We start from the raw sequence: 16339 nt of genomic DNA, 5'->3' as shown, positions 1-16339 counted from the left end.
TAGCAGGGATGGGGAGGGGGTCTCGGGGTGGGGGGTGCTCGGCTGCCCAGCGCAGTGACCGGGTTCCGGGGTGGGGGGGGCTCGGCGCGTGGAGGGGGCGCTCGGAGACCCAGTGCAATGGGGAGGGGGTCCGGGGAGGGCGCTCGGGAGCCCGCCGCAGTTGGGGGGGGCGCCGGGGGTGGGGGGGCTCGGTCACTCAGCGAAGAAACTGGCGAAGCTCTGGCGCAGCGAACGGACGGACTCGGCCCGGGCCTCCTCCGGGCTGGCGCTGCCCCGCGCCGGCTCTGCCAGGGGGAAGGAGCTGCTCAGAGACTGGGACTTGCTGGGGGAGGGGCGGGGGGGAGGGGGAGAGAAAGACACGATTAATCCCGACCAGACGGCATCACAGCATGGGGGGGGAAGACACCCCCCCCCCCGCCCCCGGGGCGTGGGCCACAATGGGGGGGGGGGGGGCAGGGAACACATCTTCCCACCGCCCTCCCAGAGCCAGGGGAGAACCCAGGCGTCCGACGCCCAGCCCCGCACCTCCCCCCCCCGCAGCCTACTCCCCTACGAGTGCTAGGAGAGAACCCAGGCATCCTGGCTCCCTCCCCATCCCCAACCACTACCCCCGCTGCCCTCACAGGTGGGAGAGAACCTCGGCGACTTGGGTCCCCTTCCCCGCCCCCGCTTCCCTAACCACTAGGCCCCACGGCCTTCCCAAAACTGGTAGAGAACCCGGGAGTCCGGCTCCCAGCCCCTCCCCCCACCTACTCCCGTGGGAAGAGACCCCAGGCGTCCTGGCTCCACGCCCCCCCCCCCCACTAGCTCCCACGGCCTTCCCAGAGCTGGGCGAGAACCCTGAAGTCCTGGCTCCCCTCGCACACCAGTTCTAACCACCAGCCCCTCCCCCCTGCCCCCCACTCCCTTCCCCAGCCAGAAGAGAACCCAGGTGTCCTGGGGCCCGGGGCGGGGGCAGGGAGGGGCCTTACTTCATCTGGGGCTGGGGCACCGGCAGCTCCGGGGTGGGCTTCTGAGCCACTTGGGGTTTCCCATGTGCTGGGGGGGGACGGCTGCCCCCCTGGGCGCTAGGCCGAGGCTGCTGGGTAGTGGGGGGGGCTGGGCGGGGCTGCGCGGGTCCCCTCTGGCCCGAGGGCGCCCCCTGGCTGCTCTGCCGGGGCTGTGCTCGCTGCTGGGCCCCTGGGGGGCGCTGCTGGGGGGGCTGCTGCTGCTGGGGTGGGCTCCCCCCAGACTTTGCTTGCAACTGGGGGGACTGACCCCCTGCCCCAGGGCTGGGCCCCCGCTGGGGCTGGGGGCCAGGGGGTGTCCCCCCACCGGGATGGGGAGCTCGGGGGCCTGGTGGGAGGCCAGGACCTGGCTGGCGCTGCTGGGGGGGCACCATGGGGCGCTGCTGGGGGCCAGTGGGGCTGGGCAGGCGCTGTTGAGGCGGGGGGCCGCTGGGCTGGGGGGCCAAGCCAGAGAGCTGCTGTCCCTGAGGGGGGGGGCGTTGTTGAGATGGGGGGCGCTGCGGGTGTGGGGCTGGTGGCTGCGGTCCCCCTGTAAGAAAGAGAGAGATGATTAGTGGGGGGAACCGGAGGGGGGCACCATGCTTGGGGGGGGTTAAGTGGAGGGGGCTGTGCAGGGGGGTTGGGGCTCGGGGGGGGGGTGAGCTGGGGGATGGAGGTGTTGAGCCAGGGGACGGGGGGGAGCTGAGCTGGGGGGGATGGGGGCTCAGTGGGGGTGCTGTGCTGGGGGGATGGGGTGCTGAGCCAGGGGAGCTGTGGGGGAAGCCGAGCTGTGGGGACAGGGGCTCAGTGGGGTGGGGCAGTCGGGGGGACGGGGGCTCAGGGAGGGGTGCTGAGCTGGCAGGGATGGGGACTCAGTGGAAAGTGCCAAGCTGGCAGGAATGGGCAGGGACTGGGGTTGCTGCTGGTGACCCACCCTGTGGGGGGGGCCGCTGCTGCGCCGTGGGTCCTTGTCTCTGTCCAGCTGGGGGGCCCTGCGCCTGCAAGAGAAGAGGGTTGTCATTGGGGGTCACGCGGGAGGGGTGATGTGGGGACCTGCTGAGCTCAGGAAGGGGGGCGGGGCAGTCTTCATAATGATTGACAGGACTACACTGGGCGCCTCAGTTTCCCCGTGCTGCTGCGAGATGAACCACGATGGTGGGACAGGGCAATTCACTGATACAGAGACCCTGCCCCCTTCACGGGAGGGTGTGGGGAGTTGGGGGGTGCTATTTGGGCTGAGGAAGTGGTGGGGGATGGGGGTACCTGGGCTGGGGCCCCCCGCACCGGGGAGGGGGTGGAGGTCCGGGGCAGGGCTTGCGCCATCCTCCCCAAAACCAGCTCCACAATGAGCTGCTTGTCCTCATCCTGCTGGTCCCCGATCAGGGGCATGGAGGAGCCAACGACCTGGGGGCGGAAACGATGTGTTAGCGGTGGGGGGCAGCCCCCAGCGGTGGGACCCAGGCATCCAGGGCAGCTCAGCCACTCCCACTTGCTGGGACCCTGGGGGTCTGGGTGCCAAAGTCTGACAGGGCTGCTTAGGGGCCCCTCCCCTCAGCTCCTGGCTCCCTGCCCCTGCCCCCCAGCCCAGCCCCCAGCACCTCACCTCTATGATGTGGTCGCGCCCATCCTTGCCGTGCAGGGCCTCCACTGCGCAGATATCCAGCCCCCCAAAAATCTCTGAGCAGGCGTTGACCCACAGCCGGTACCTGCGGGGCAAGGGCAGGGGTGAGTGGCTCCCCCAACAGAGATGTGCCCCAAACCCTGGGGACCCCCCCACAGCCCACACACAGAGACCCCCTAATCCCAGCCCCCAACAGCCCTCCATTCCTCACACAGACTGCCTCTGCCCCACAGACACACTGCCCCTTGCTGCCCAGCCCCCATGGGGTGCCCCCAGGCAGAGCCCCCCACCTTCACGGAGACCCCCTAGGCCCCCAAGCCCACCCCCTTCATCAGCCCCTTCACGGGAGTCCCCCACTCCTGACCCCAGAAATCAGCCAGCTCCCTTCCCAGCCCTGTCTTCACCAGCCACCCCCAAGTCTCCCCAGCCTTGAGGGTCCTCCAGGCCCATGACACCTTGGTGGGGGGTCCCCCTCACCTGTCAGACACAGCGATCTGCTCCAGCATGGCTGAGCCCGTGTTCGTCTTCCAATTCCCCGACACTGAGGTTCTCCTGGGCCGAGACAGGTGTCAGGGGGTGAGGGGTGAGGGTTAGGCAGGAGATGCCCTGGAAGGCAGGGCCAGGCACTGGGAGGGAAAGTGGGGGGCTGGGCAGGAAGCACCCCCTGTTTGGAAGGGCCAGGCACTAGGGGGCGCTGTGCTGTGGGGAGCAGGGTGGGGAGTTCGGTGCAGCAGCCCCCCTTGAGCACAACTGTGCCCCTCAGCATGGCAGGGCCCCCCCAGCACGGCAGCCCCCGCAGCACGCGGCAGACGGGAGGAAGGATGGACGTGAGACATGGACGTCATCCCTTGGCTGGAGCAGAGGCTCCGCAGCCCACGGGCGGGACTGTCCTGGCGGCTGGCATGCAGAGGGTCCAGGCCCTGCCTGTCACCCAGCCGGGGAGGGGAGCCAGCAGATGGGCTCCTGCTTTACGTATCAGCTGGGGCGCTGGCTGGGCCTTCACTGGCAGAGCCACTGACCCATCCCCTGCCCTGGGACCCTGGCCCCCTGCCTCGCCGAGGGCCTGGGACACCCCTCTCTGGTGCACAGTCTGGGGCCCGTCCTCACCCCCGGGCACCTTACACCAGCTGGACAGCGGAGCAGCTGGGAGCCTGGTGGGAGTGTCCTTGGGGCTGGGCGCAGCATCACGGGGAGTGGGGTTGGGGGGCTCAGCTGTCCTACAGTCTGGGCTGCACCCCAGGGCCCCATCATAGGGCGCTCTCCCCTGGCAGTCAGGGCTGAGCCCTGCGGTGCCATGGGGCTACCAGCAGGGGCACTCTCCCCCAGCCGTCAGGTCTGGGTGCTGGGCAGCACTGTGGGGGAGTGGGGCAAGGCACTCAGTAGGGGGCACTTACCTAGGGTAGTTAGGGCCGGGCGCCGTGAGGCAGGACAGGGGCCATGGGAAGTATCACGATCCCTGGGCAGTCAGGGCCAGGCGCCATGTGGCAGGACAGGGGCCATGGGGCAGGATCGCTATCCCTGGGCAGTCAGGGCCACGTGCCATGGGGCACGAAATGGTGCAGGGAACTCAGCAGGGGTGTTCTCTGCAGGCAGTCAGGGCCAGGCCCCGTGGGTAAGCAACTGGGGCAAGACCAGGTGCTGTGGGACAGGCACAGGGAGCAGCAGGTGAGGCGTGGCCAGGCACTGTGGGGCAGGGGCTGGGGCAGGCCCCAGGGGTCAGGCCAGAGCACCGTGGGGCGCACAACTGACACTCACATATAAGCCTTGTAGTTGTTGCCGATTTTCTGGACACGCAGGTCGTATTTGGCGTCGATGAAGGGCTCGGCCGTGGCGTATGTCCGCGCCAGGGCCACCACGCTGGCCATGTCCTGGAAATCGTACTGGTTCCCCACCTTCACCTGCGCAGCACCAGGATGGGATGGTCAGCGCAGCCCCCCAGGGCCAGGCATGGTCACTGCCAGCCCCCCCCGGACTCCAGCCCCAGGCAGGGTCACCTCGTGGGGCAGCAGCACGACCGGACATGCTCAAGCTGGGCTCACACACCCAGCGTACGCCGTGGGGCTGGGAGGGGAGCTCGACAGGTGCATTCTCTCCTGGGCTGCACCCCGCCATGGGCCCGAGCAAGGCTCCCTCCAGCCAAGAGTAGGAAGCTGCTACTCAGGCCAGCAGCCCCCCAAAAGCATCACACCCCCCAAGACAAGAATCCCCCCCCCCCATCAAAAGGAAGAACTTCCTGTTTTGCCCTGTGGGGCAGGCCAGGCCCCTGGATATCTAAAGTCCCCACCTCCCCGGGAAGGAACGTCCTTCTTTGCCAGCAGGCCACACCCTTAAAAAGCAAACCCCACCCCTCCAGGGAGGGACTTCTTGCTTTGGCAACTCAGATTAACCAATGGGGAGAGAGGGGAACCTTCCACCTCCCCCCCTTCCATTCTGTATTTCCCACAGCCCCTCTCCTGCCCAGATCCCCATTCCTCCCCTAGTTACTTAGTGGGCCAGCACAGGGGGATCTCTGGGGACCCCAACCCCACCCCCAGGGGGCAGAACAGAGGGAGGAGATGACAGAGGGGGCAGGGCCCTTACCTTGCCCATTCCAGAGTGGGCGTGGCCCATCTTCACCACCACAGGGTACTTGGGGGAAGTCAGCTGTGGGGAAAGAGACAGGGGCAGGGTAGGTGGGACAGGTAGTTCCCCTCACTCCTGACCTGCAGCCCCTTCCCATCAAAGTCCCAGCCCCTCACTCCCCACTTCCCCGCAGTCCTCTGGCTGAGTCCACCCACCAGGCCATGCGTTTGGCAGCCCTCCAGCCAGGCCATCTGTTCCCAGTCCCATCCTGGCTCCCTGCCTGTCTGCCCGCGGTCTGGCACCAAGCCCACCTTCTTGGAAAAATGGTCCATAAATGTGAATTCTCCACCCACCTCACTCCACTCATGACCCCTCCCTCCAGGCTCCCGTCCACACACCCCGGTCAGCCAGTTCACCCCAGCCCTGCTCCAGCCCCGGCCATCCCTCTGAGCTGGGATGGAACCCAAGAGTCGTGGCTCCCAGCCTCTCCCCCACCACAGTGCTAATCACATGGCCCTGCTGCCCTCCCTCCGCCAGGAGCAAATCCTGACTCCCAGCACCCCCTGATCTAACCCATAAGTCCCCACTCCCTTCCCAGAGCTAGGAGAGAACGCAGGAGTCCTGGCTCCCAGTCCTGCCCCAGCCATAGCTCTAACCACTAGTTCTTGCTCCCCTCCCAGAGCCACAAAAGAACCCAGGAGTCCTGGCTTCCCTGTCCTCCCAATTCTAACCCAGTAGGCCCCAATCCATGGCCATGCAGAAGCCAGTTGTACATACAGACATCACAGGGCTGCAGCTGTCACGGCTCAGAGACAGAAGAAAATTTCTCAGGAAATTTGGTAAATGGTACCAGAAATAACAGACTGAGATGTGTCAGAGCAGCAGCCAGTCCCCCCTCCAATCCCTCCCACCACTGAGATGCAGCCAGCTCTGGCATGGGACAGCTGGGAACAGCTGCATATAATGATGCACATGTATGGCTTGTCCAGCATGGAGACACAGCCAGTTCTGGGGCAGAGCAGCTGAGAACAGTAGCACATACCACCACATGGGAACAAGTATCAGACAGGTAGACGTATTAGTCTGTATTTTCAAAAACAAGAAGCCCTATGGCACCTTATAGACTAAGAGGTATTTTGGGGCATAAGCTTTTGTGGGCAAAGACCCGCTTTGCCAGATGCAACACATGGGAACAGCGTGCCCCTTGCTGAGGTGCAGCCATCTCTGGTGTGGTGCAGCTGGAAACAGCCACAGGTAACACCTTATAGGCATGCCTTGCAGGATGCTGCAGCCAAGTCCTGGCTTAAGGGCTGTGGTGGTCGGTCTGTCTTCGGCCCCTTTCCTGGCTCTCAAGTGTGTGTGTGTGTGTGTGTGTGTGTGCGCACAGCTGGGGTTGTGCAAGGAGCAAGGCTGTGAGGGAATCCTGGCAGAGGCGGGTGTGACCTATAGGTCCTGCCCCACTTCCCCACCAGCCCAGGGTGAGTCACTCTCCTCTCCACAAGCCTGCCTCACTTCCTGCCACTGGCATTGGGAAACCCAGACTTTCTCTGCGTGACCCACACATGCCTTCCCCAGTCAGGCAGCCCATCCCCATTCCCCCAGCCTTCCCCACAACCCCATACATTCACTTCCCCATTACCCCAGCCTGACCGCAAGCCCCATACACCTTGCCCCCAACTTCCTCTCAGCCTGCGCCTGATCTCCCCCACGGCTCCCAGAAGTCTCCTGGGCCTGCCCAGCCTGGGCTCCTTGGATCACAAATCACACCCAAAACAGCCCCCCAAGCCACATGGCTCTTCCCCCAGTCCCAGCCCTTCTGTGCTCTAACCACTACGCATCACTCCCCACCCTGAGCAGGGGAGAGAACCCAGGAATCTGGAATCCCAGTGCCCCCACACTGACCCACTGCCTCAACTCTCTTGGGCTGGGGGGTTGCCCCCATAGGTGGGAAGGTCACTGAGTCCCCAGGGTGAGTCACCCCCTGGCTGTCCTGCCCCACCCCTCAGCGGGGGCCCCACTGACGCAGCTAGCACAAGTGGTGAGCTAAGCACTGGGGGCAGGCAGAGGGCAACAGCCTCCAGGGGGTATTACTCCATCTCAGGGGCAGCTGAGTACCTCTACAGCACAGCGCCCCCTGCTGGCCCCTGCCTGCCCCCCACAGCCCCCTACAGGCCTCCTGCAGCACAGCTCCCCACGCTGGCCCCTGCCTGCCCCCCCCCACAGCCCCCGACCGGCCTCCTGCAGCACAGCGCCCCCTGCTGGCCCCTGCCTGCCCCCCACAGACCCCTACCGGCCTCCTGCAGCACAGCGCCCCCTACTGGCCCCTGCCTGCCCCCCACAGACCCCTACCGGCCTCCTGCAGCACAGCGCCCCCTACTGGCCCCTGCCTGCCCCCCACAGACCCCTACCGGCCTCCTGCAGCACAGCGCCCCATGCTGGCCCCTGCCTGCCCCCCCACACAGCCCCCGACCGGCCTCCTGCAGCACAGCGCCCCTTGCTGGCCCCTGCCTGCCCCCCACAGCCCCGCTTCTGGTGGTCCTCCCCTCCCCATTTCCACCCTCCCCTCCCCCCCGGCCGGGCTGCCGAGAACCCGCCGCCCGTGCTGACTCATCACAACTCTCCTAGGTGGCGCTGGGAGCTCGGGGTGGGAGCCGGGGTCCTGCCCCCCCCCCCCGCCAGAGACGTCAGAGACCCTCCCCCGTCTGACATCACCCCTCCCCCCGCCCAGCGCGGCCGGCACAGGAAAAGGGGGGCGGAGGTGGGGTTATATAGAAGCCCGCGGGCTGAGCCAGGCACTGGGACTCCGGCACCCCCAGCCCGCCTGCCCCACGGCTCAGGTAGGAGCGAAGAACCCCCGACCCTCTGCTCGCCCCCTTGAGGTACCCGAACCCTCTGCTGGACCCCCCGGGGCGCCCCACCCCGCCCTTGCGGCTGTCCCCCTCCTTTGCTCGCCCCCTGGGCCTCCCTGCCCCCCGCCCCTCTCCGCACTTTCCGCTGCCCCCCCGGCTCCGCTGCGGGCTCTGCTACCCCCGCTCCGGCCTCGCACCTCTCCTGTGACCGAGGCACTCCCCAGCAGTGCCCCGCTCCCGTCCAGCCCCGGGCTCCCCCTTCTCAGGCCGGGCCAGAGCAGACACAGCTGGCAGAGGCGGGGCTGGAGTACGGGGGTCCCTCCCCCCCATGCCCCCTGCTGGGAGAGGCCAAGCTGGGGAGATGGGGGGACTGGGGGGTGTCTCCCTCATTCCCGGCTCTAACTGGCTCCATTGCCACCAGACCCAGCCACCCCAGCATCACCATGAGCCCAGTCACCTCCAGCCGGCTGCTGGCCAGTGCCATCCTCATCCTGGCACTGGGGGACCCCACGGCCGCCTGCACCTGTGCCCCCCAGCACCCCCAGATGGCGTTCTGCCAGGCCGATGTAGGTGAGTGACCCCTGATGCCCCCCTCCATACTCCCCCAGCTGGCTCCTGGGACCCCCAGACGGTGTTCTGCCAGGCCGATGTAAGTGAGTGACCCTGACCCCTGGCACCCCCACCCCCCGAGCCAACCACCATGCCCCCGGGGCACCTGGATGGTGCTCTGCCAAGCAAGGAGCACTCCCCACAACCTGGTGCCCTTAGCATCACTATAGCTATTATGCTCTGGAGAGGCCTTCAGCAAATGCTGGGGTCACCACTCCAGTCCCCAAAGAATGGGGGGTGGGATCCTCCTCCCTTCAAGGCGTGGAAGAACCCAGGAGTCCGGGAGGAGGGAAGACCCCTAATGCCCCCAAGATGCAGAAGAACCCAGGAGTCCGGGGGTGCGTGGAGACCGCTCCCCAGCTGCAATCTGCAGCATGGCAGAACCCAGGAGTTCTAGACGCCCGTGGGCTGGGGAGACCAAGAGAGGTCCTGAGGGTCTCGGGGAGTCCTGACACCCTCGCCGCTTTGTGCCATGCAGTGGTTCGGGGCAGGTTCATGGAGGTCACTCCACTGAAGCACAACAGCAGCAGTGGGGAGTCTGCACCGTGGGTCCGCTATGAGATCAAAACCACCAAGGTACATGCCCCCCACCACCCCCACAGATCCCTTCCCCCATGCCCCACAGCCAGCCCCCTGCACCCCCTTGCTCCCCACAGAGCCCTCCCCATAGCCTGCCTCCCTCTGCCCCACAGTGTCTGCTGCATGCATTCCGCCCACACCAGCCCCCCGCCCCGCTCCCCACGGTGCCCCCTGCTGGCTCAGTCCAGGCTGGGATAGGCAGGTGCTCCCCCACCAGCCAGCCCCCAGCCCCGCTCCCCATGGTGCCCCCTGCTGGCTCAGTCCAGGCTGGGATAGGCAGGTGCTCCCCCACCAGCCAGCCCCCCCCCGCCCCGCTCCCCATGGTGCCCCCTGCTGGCTCAGTCCAGGCTGGGATGGGCAGGCGCTCCCCTATCAGCCAGCCCCCCGCCCCACTCCCCACGGTGCCCCCTGCTGGCTCAGTCCAGGCTGGGATAGGTAGGCAGCCCCCCAGCTCCGCTCCCCACGGCACCCCTGCTGGCCAAGGGCAGGCTGGGATAGGCAGGTGCTCCCCCACCAGCCAGCCCCCAGCCCCGCTCTCCATGGCGCCCCCCTGCTGCTATGACACATGTCTCCCTGCAGGCCTACAAGGGGGTTGAGTCACTGGGGGACATTCGTTTCATAGACACCCCAGCCCTGGAAAGCGTCTGTGGGTACCAGCACCTGGCACCCCTGAAGGGGGAGGAATACCTCATCATGGGTAAGGCCTCCCTGATACCCCGACTCTGGCTTGTGAACCCCTTGCAGCTGCTGGGGTTTGGGCTGTCGGGGCCTGGGGGCTCTTAGAGTCTTGGGGGGTTGGGAGGCTTGTGGGGCTCTGGGGGGCTGTTGAGGCTCTGCAGGTTGTGAGTCACTGGAGGTGTTGTGGGGGCTGGGAGGTGCTGGGACAGCTATAGGAGCCCTGTGAGTCTGTGTGCCTACTGGGTGCTTGCAGGGTTGCTACGGGGCTGTGGACAAAGCCTGGGGGTCCCTATGGGGCTGGGGGCACTGGAGAGGCCCTGGGAGTGCTACGGAGCTAGGGGACAGGCCTGAGGTCACTCTGAGACTGTGGGGGTACGATGAGGAGGTAGTGGGTTGCTATGAGCCCAGGGCACTGGGGGGGCTGTGGGTGCTATGGGGCTAGAGGGGCTGTAGGTTGTTAGGGGCCTGGGGGGTGCTATGGAGCTAGGGGACCCTGGGGTCACTATGGGGCTGGGGGGTGCTATGGGGTTGTGCCACCCACTGCCTCCGTCCTCCCCCCAGCCACGCGGCAGGACCAGCGGCTGATGATCTCTGCCTGCTCCTTCGTGCGCCCCTGGGGACGCGTCTCTCCCAGCCAGCGCCGTGGGATCAGCCAGGCCTATGGCGGGGGCTGCACCTGTGAGGTGAGTCCCACCTGGGAGCTGGGGGCCTGGTGGTGGGGGGGAAGCTGTGGGGCTTGGGAGGTGGGCTGTATGTGTGACACGCATGTCCTGGGGGTGGGACCTAAGAGGGGTGGGCGTGGCTCTCTCTAGCTCCGCCTGTGTGCCTTGAGCGGGTGCCTATTACCTCACGGAGCTGGGGCTATGGGTATGAAGGGGGGCGGGGTCTGCCAGATGTGGGCGGGGTCTGAGATCAATGTAGGTGGGGCCTGTGGCTGGGCATGGTCCCCTCTAATCCCTCCCTCTCCCCAGGTGGTGCCCTGTAACTCCATGCCCTGTGTGGTGTCGGGTGACATGCAGTGCCTCTGGACCGACGGGCTAATGGACCGGAGCTGGCGGGGGCCCCAGGCCCAGCGCCTGGCGTGCCTGCCCCGCCCCAGCCTGGGGGTGCCCCCCAACTCCGACCCTTTCTGCACCTGGGAGACCCTCAAGGGCAGTGTGTCCAGGGGGCTGCTCAATGTAGCCGAGCTGCAGGAGCAGTGACCCCCAGCCAGGCCAGGCCCCCTGGACTGTGATCCCCGACCCTCTGGGCTCTGACCCCCACCATGGACTGGGCTGAGTGACCCCCTCCCGAGACAGGACCGGGGGTTTCCGGAGTGCATGACAGTGGGGAGGGGGCAGATGGATCTCCCCCTCTGCCATCTCTGTGCCCCCAGCTCGTGCTCCGTTCTGCTCTTTGCTGAGTTCGAGTCTTCAATAAAGAAATTGCTGGGAGCCAGATAGGTGCTGCAGTCTGTGGGGCAGCAGGCCGGGCTGGGGGTGGGACGTACCAGCCCCTTGCACAGAGGATCTCACTGCCGCTCCTCTGGCACTGGTGACCCCAGAACCCCCCTCACACCCCACCCATGGCTACCCCCTGTGCCCCCATCCCTAGCTGTCCTTCCCCAAGTCCAGAGATCCTCCATCATACACCCCCAAGCCACAGGGCTCAAGGGCAGCCATGGACTGACCAGGCAGACCCTCCCTTCACCTCTGTGCCCTCAGGCAGGCCCCCAGGTCCCCACCTCTCCACTGAGTCCCTGCACACCCCACCCAGCCCCTGCACCCTCTGGGGGGAGCTCCTCCTGCACCCCTGGTCCCCTGTGCTGGGCCCCCACATCCCACTCACCATCTCGCGGTGGTTGGGGTAGAAGGTTTGCTCAATGAGTGGAAACTCCTCGGCCCCCAGCTTCCGGCGCAGCCGCACCAACTGGGCAAACTGGGAGGGGAGGGAAACAGGTAATTGGGGTGCAGAGCCTCCCCCCCAATTCCCCATGGCTGCCTGATGATGTCCTGTTCCCCCATCCCCCACAGCTAGCTACCACCCCATCACCCCATGGCTACCCACTGCCCCCCCAACAGCTACCCACCGGCTCCTCCATCCCCCCACAGCTACGGGTCGGCCCCACATCCTCCCATGGCTACACATCGGCTCCCCTATCCCCCCACAGCTACTCCCAGGCCCCCCCTCCCTACCGTTTGCCCGCTGCCCCCACCCCCCAGCACTCACCACCCAGGGCTTGTCACAGAAGTTGTAGACGGAGTGCAGGGAGTTGAGGCTGGGCACCCCGGCGTACTGCAGGCCGATCACCAGCCCCCGGTGGTCGCCCCCCGGCGCCATGCTGTAGGCATGCTGCCGCACCAGCACAAAGTCGGGGTGCACCGTCCTGGGGGGCAGGGGGGTTAGACATGGCCCCCCACAAAGCCTCCCCCCCAAAGAACTGAGCCCCTACACACTCCCTGTCCCCTTTGTGCCCCAATGTACCAATGGCCCCTTGCAGTGTCCCCTCCCCCAAGATCTTGCTGCCCCCCACAGGTGAGCCCTGCCTGCTGTATGACCCCCCACCTCCCAAGGGGCTGCTGTCCTCCCACATCCCCTCCCCCCAAGGGGATGTGCCCTGTGCCCCCAGGTCTCCCTACCCCCACCTTACCCCAGGCCCCCGGGGGCTTCCTTGTGGCCTCCCCCCCCCAAAACCAGTGTGAGGGGCAAGCTGGGGAGCACAGGGGGAAGGGTGCCCTGCCATCCATCCCCCCACCTGGCCCTGGCATCCTGTCCCATTGCTCCAGGCTGACCCCCCCCCGACTCACCTCACCACCTTGACCCCATTCCGCAGCACCTCCAGGTCCACTGAGAAGGTCCCGTTGGCCTGGGCCACCAGATTCATCTCCGAGAACTCGGCCTAGGGGGGGACGGGTCAGAGCTGTGGATGGAACAGGGCACCCCAAAGCCTCTGACACCTCCCAGACTCCCCCCATGCTGTGGCACTCCTCCCACCCCAGCCCCTGGTCCCACAGCACCTCCAACCCTGCCCCCTGTTCCGGGAGGCCCAGACCCTCCTGCTCCCACACTGCCCTATGCCAGCACTCCCCAGCCCTGCCCCCCCCACATTCTATGGGGCCCAGACCCACCTGCTCCACCCGCACCTCCACGTCGCCATGGATCTTCTTGCCCTTGAATAATTTAGCCCTGGAAGAGAGAGATGGGGGGGGCCGGATTTTTAACAGGCCTGCTGATGTCTCAGTTTCCCCATATGTGGCATGGCCCCTGCAGGGGGGTAGGAGGCTAAATTCAGCCTCAGGGCAGGAAAGGGGACCAGGTGGGCATGGGGGTGGCCCAGGGCAATTTTCTGGCCTATTTCTAGGAGAGCGGCCTGTGCCTCAGTTTCCCCATACCAGTGACAGGAGAACGGCCTATGGGCTAGAGACACATGGTGCCCCACTCGGGCGCAGCCTGTCCGGGGGTGGGGGCTGGCTGGCTCGCGGAGGACCTAGGTGATCCCCATGGCTGTGAGGTGTGGGCCGTGCTGCAAACCCAAAGGGCAGCAGGGGCCCTGACCTGGGCCTGGGCAGAGGTGGGAGGGCTCCAAGGAACAGGGCCAGAGTGGGGCACAGCTCCCATCCATGGGGGGGGGGGCATGGCTGATGAAGAGATGGGACCCACAGAGCAGAGCCATAACGTGCCACAACCTGGCCTCTGCTCTGAACCCCTGGCCCTTGCCCTGACTGACCCCTAAGCCTCGGTGACCGCCAGTGCCCAGCCCTACCTGCCAGGAGAGAGCCCCTCTGCCCAGCCCCTGCACTTCTCCCCACATCACGGCAGCCCCTGCCCCATTCCCCACAGCACAGCCCCCTGCCCAGCTCCTGCCCCCCCACAGCACAGCCCCCCTGCCCAGCCCCCCACCCCACTCCCCACAGCACAGCCCCCTGCCCAGCCCCCCCCACCCCACAGCACAGCACAGCACCCTCTGCCAGCCGCCTGCCCCACTCCATGTAGCACGGCACCCGCTAGCCGTGGGGGGGGAGGGCAGAGTCCATAAGGGAGCAGAGAGGGAGGGGGCGGCGGGGGTGGGAGGCTGCACCGCTCCCTGTGATTAAAGCCAGCGAAGTGAAGCGTTAAGAGCGAGCGTCTGCAGCTCATCTCAGGCCTGAGTCAGCGCCAGCAGCCCCGGCACACGGCAAAGCTGAGCCCCGCGCCAGGCAGGCTCCAACCAGCCCAGGCATCCGGCCTCCCGGCCCCTGGCTCTAACCACTAGTCCCCACTCCCCTGCCGGGCACAGGCGAGAGTGAGAGAGAACCCAGGTGTCCAGCCCCTGCTCTGTACTGAAGGGGGTGGGGGCAGAGCCCCTCCCGCCCCCATAGGGCCCAGGCTTGGTGGATTAGCCCATTTTAATTCCTTCTGCTCCAGCCCCAAGGCCAAGCGGGGGGGGGGGGGGCTATGTCACATGACTCCCTGCCCTGCTTCCCCCCCACCCCGTCCCAACAAGCCAGAGGGAGCTCCTCTTTGAAGGGCACCCCCCCATATACAACCTCCCCCTAATAACCCTAGGGACCCTGGGGCCTCCCCAAAGCCACTGAGAATTGGGGGGCAGAGGGATGGAGCAGTGGGGGAGGGGACATGCGATGGGGCATCAGGTGCGGGGGGCTGCATGGGGCAATGGGGATGGGGGAGGGATAATGGGGGATGGGGGGGACTGCAGCAGTGACTAAGCAGAGGGCTAGCTACCAGCAGGTTCAGGGTGATGGTAGCCAGGGCTGAGCAGAGGGCGGCAAGGTGGGAGGGAGGAGAGACAGACGGATGGACAGAAAGACAGCTGGACAGCCAGCTGGATTGCTGCAGGATGACTTGTGGGATGAGGGGGATAGGATGGGAGGGAGAAAAGGAAAGGGACAGATGGGTGGACAGATGGCCGGACGGCTGCTGGACAAAGGGATGGCTGGGCAGTTGGCTAGAAGGATGGGCAGATGGTTGGGTGGCTGACTGGGCAGTTGAATGGGTAGATGGATAGACCAATGGCTGGATGGGTGGTCTGATAGCTGGACAGCTGGTGAGATGGAGGGATGGACGGACACATGGATGGACAGGCAGGCTGATGGCTGGTTGACTGGATGACTTGATGGATGGACAGCTGGACAGACAGAAGGAAGGATGGAGGGATGGATGGACAGAAAGACAGATGGCGGGTTGGACAGATGGGTGGCTGGGCAGACAGACAAATGGATGAACCAATAGCTAGCCAGATAGATGGGCAGCTGTTTGGCCCCCTCCCCAGCTCCTCACCAGTCGGTGCCTGGCTCATCAATAACCAGGAGTGTCCTGCTGCGCCCGGTGCCCCCTGCACTGCTGCCCACCACCTGCTCGCTGAAGGTGGCTGCCGCGGCCGCTGTCGTCTGCTTCACGGCATTGGAGAGGGACGAGAAGAACCCGCCACCCCCGCTAGCCCCTGGGCTGGGGGCAGCCGGGGGGCGCTCAGCTGGGGAGATGCTGCCCGGGGAGGGGGCGGGTGAAGGGGCACCCGGGGGCGCTGGTGGAGGCTGAGGCCGCTGCAGATCCGTCATGTAGCCGTTGGGCAGGTTGGCCATGAAGTTACTGTCCGACAGACGCCTCCGCAGGTAATTCATCCTGGGCTGCTGTTAGGGGCTGTGCCTAGGGGCTCGAGTGGGGGTGCGTAAGTCCTATAGGGCCAGGGGCGGCCTGCTCTCTCTCTGGGCCAGGAGAGCTCTCCTAGGAGGTGGCTTGTGTGGAAGAGGTCTTCCTGGAAGGGATGCTTGCTCTTCTATGATGGTATATCTCCAGACCACGAATGCTCCCCTGTGGGATGCTACTATAGGGAAAGGTTGGTCCAGAAGGGCATTTGTTCCCTTTCTCTATAGGTGATCCCTTGCTGTAAGGGCTGGCTTTCTACAGTGGCATGTCTTAGGGGGGACCTCTTCTCTGTGTCAAGGTCTTTCCAGATGGGAGGTTTCTTTCTATAGGGACCTTCTATACGGGCTGGGGTGTCGGGGGGGGTCTCTGTGGGGAAGGGGGTCTCTGTAGAAGGGATGTCTATGGACAAGGGGGTCCGTAGAAGAAGGGTAGCTATAGGGGCTCCGGAGATGCAGGGAGTACCTATAGGGCAAGGGATGCCTATAGGGGAAGGAGGAGTCTATAGGGGAGGGGTTCTAAGGGAAGGGGTGCCTACAGGGGAAAGGGGGTCAATAAGGGAAGGGGCTATAGGGGGCGTCGCTCTCTCTCCCAGTCTGGCCCCTTCTATAGGGGCTTCCCGGCTCCCTATAGGAGATCTATGGGGCCTGCACCCCAGGCTTTCTGGGGCAGACCCGGACGCTCCCGAGTCCCGGAGTCATATGAGCGCAGTAGCAGCTGGACCAGCCCAGATACCCGGACTCCGCCTCGCGTCTCCGGGAATTGGTCTCTCCCAGCCCCGCCTTCCCCCCCCCTTCTGCCTCGATGGTTGGTCCCGGTCCCCTTGCCGAACCCAG

At 65.9% G+C, this 16339-nt stretch overlaps 2 protein-coding genes across 3 annotated transcripts; one reads left to right on the top strand and one right to left on the bottom strand.

Annotated features, from left to right (window-relative positions):
• Window positions 1-192: 192 nt before the first annotated feature.
• On the bottom strand, window positions 193-15481 carry SYN1 (synapsin I). The gene is made up of 13 exons (XM_075017436.1): window positions 15141-15481; window positions 12992-13049; window positions 12671-12762; window positions 12093-12249; window positions 11712-11801; window positions 5188-5250; window positions 4363-4505; window positions 3085-3159; window positions 2590-2692; window positions 2250-2390; window positions 1921-1984; window positions 972-1536; window positions 193-322 (listed from the first exon to the last, which is right to left on the bottom strand). The coding sequence occupies exons 1-13, from the start codon at window positions 15479-15481 to the stop codon at window positions 193-195; spliced, it is 2022 nt and encodes a 673-aa protein (XP_074873537.1).
• Window positions 7870-11317, top strand: TIMP1 (TIMP metallopeptidase inhibitor 1). Of its 2 annotated transcripts, none has more exons than XM_075017565.1 (6): window positions 7870-8006; window positions 8440-8588; window positions 9106-9203; window positions 9786-9903; window positions 10446-10567; window positions 10856-11317. In XM_075017565.1, the coding sequence occupies exons 2-6, from the start codon at window positions 8462-8464 to the stop codon at window positions 11084-11086; spliced, it is 696 nt and encodes a 231-aa protein (XP_074873666.1). In that variant the 5' UTR covers window positions 7870-8006; window positions 8440-8461; the 3' UTR covers window positions 11087-11317. The 2 variants fall into 2 exon arrangements, with proteins under 2 accessions (XP_074873666.1, XP_074873667.1); XM_075017566.1 differs by having other exon boundaries at window positions 7915-8048.
• Window positions 15482-16339: the final 858 nt, after the last annotated feature.

Source organism: Carettochelys insculpta, chromosome 22 (genome assembly GCF_033958435.1).
Source record: "Carettochelys insculpta isolate YL-2023 chromosome 22, ASM3395843v1, whole genome shotgun sequence".
Lineage (NCBI taxonomy): Eukaryota > Metazoa > Chordata > Testudines > Carettochelyidae > Carettochelys > Carettochelys insculpta.
Note: the sequence above shows the minus strand (reverse complement) of the source record. Positions and strands in the feature narration are given on the sequence as shown.

Coding starts and splice junctions, on each gene's coding strand:
- SYN1 (XM_075017436.1), bottom strand. CDS start 15,481: ATGAATTACCTGCGGAGGCGTCTGTCGGACAGTAACTTCATGGCCAAC. Junction 3,160..4,362: donor AACAACTACAAGGCTTATAT/GTGAGTGTCAGT, acceptor GTCTCGGCCCAG/GAGAACCTCAGTGTCGGGGA. Junction 1,537..1,920: donor GCAGCGGCCCCCCCCACAGG/GTGGGTCACCAG, acceptor TCTTTCTTACAG/GGGGACCGCAGCCACCAGCC.
- TIMP1 (XM_075017565.1), top strand. CDS start 8,462: ATGAGCCCAGTCACCTCCAGCCGGCTGCTGGCCAGTGCCATCCTCATC. Junction 9,904..10,445: donor GGAGGAATACCTCATCATGG/GTAAGGCCTCCC, acceptor TCCTCCCCCCAG/CCACGCGGCAGGACCAGCGG. Junction 10,568..10,855: donor GCGGGGGCTGCACCTGTGAG/GTGAGTCCCACC, acceptor CCCTCTCCCCAG/GTGGTGCCCTGTAACTCCAT.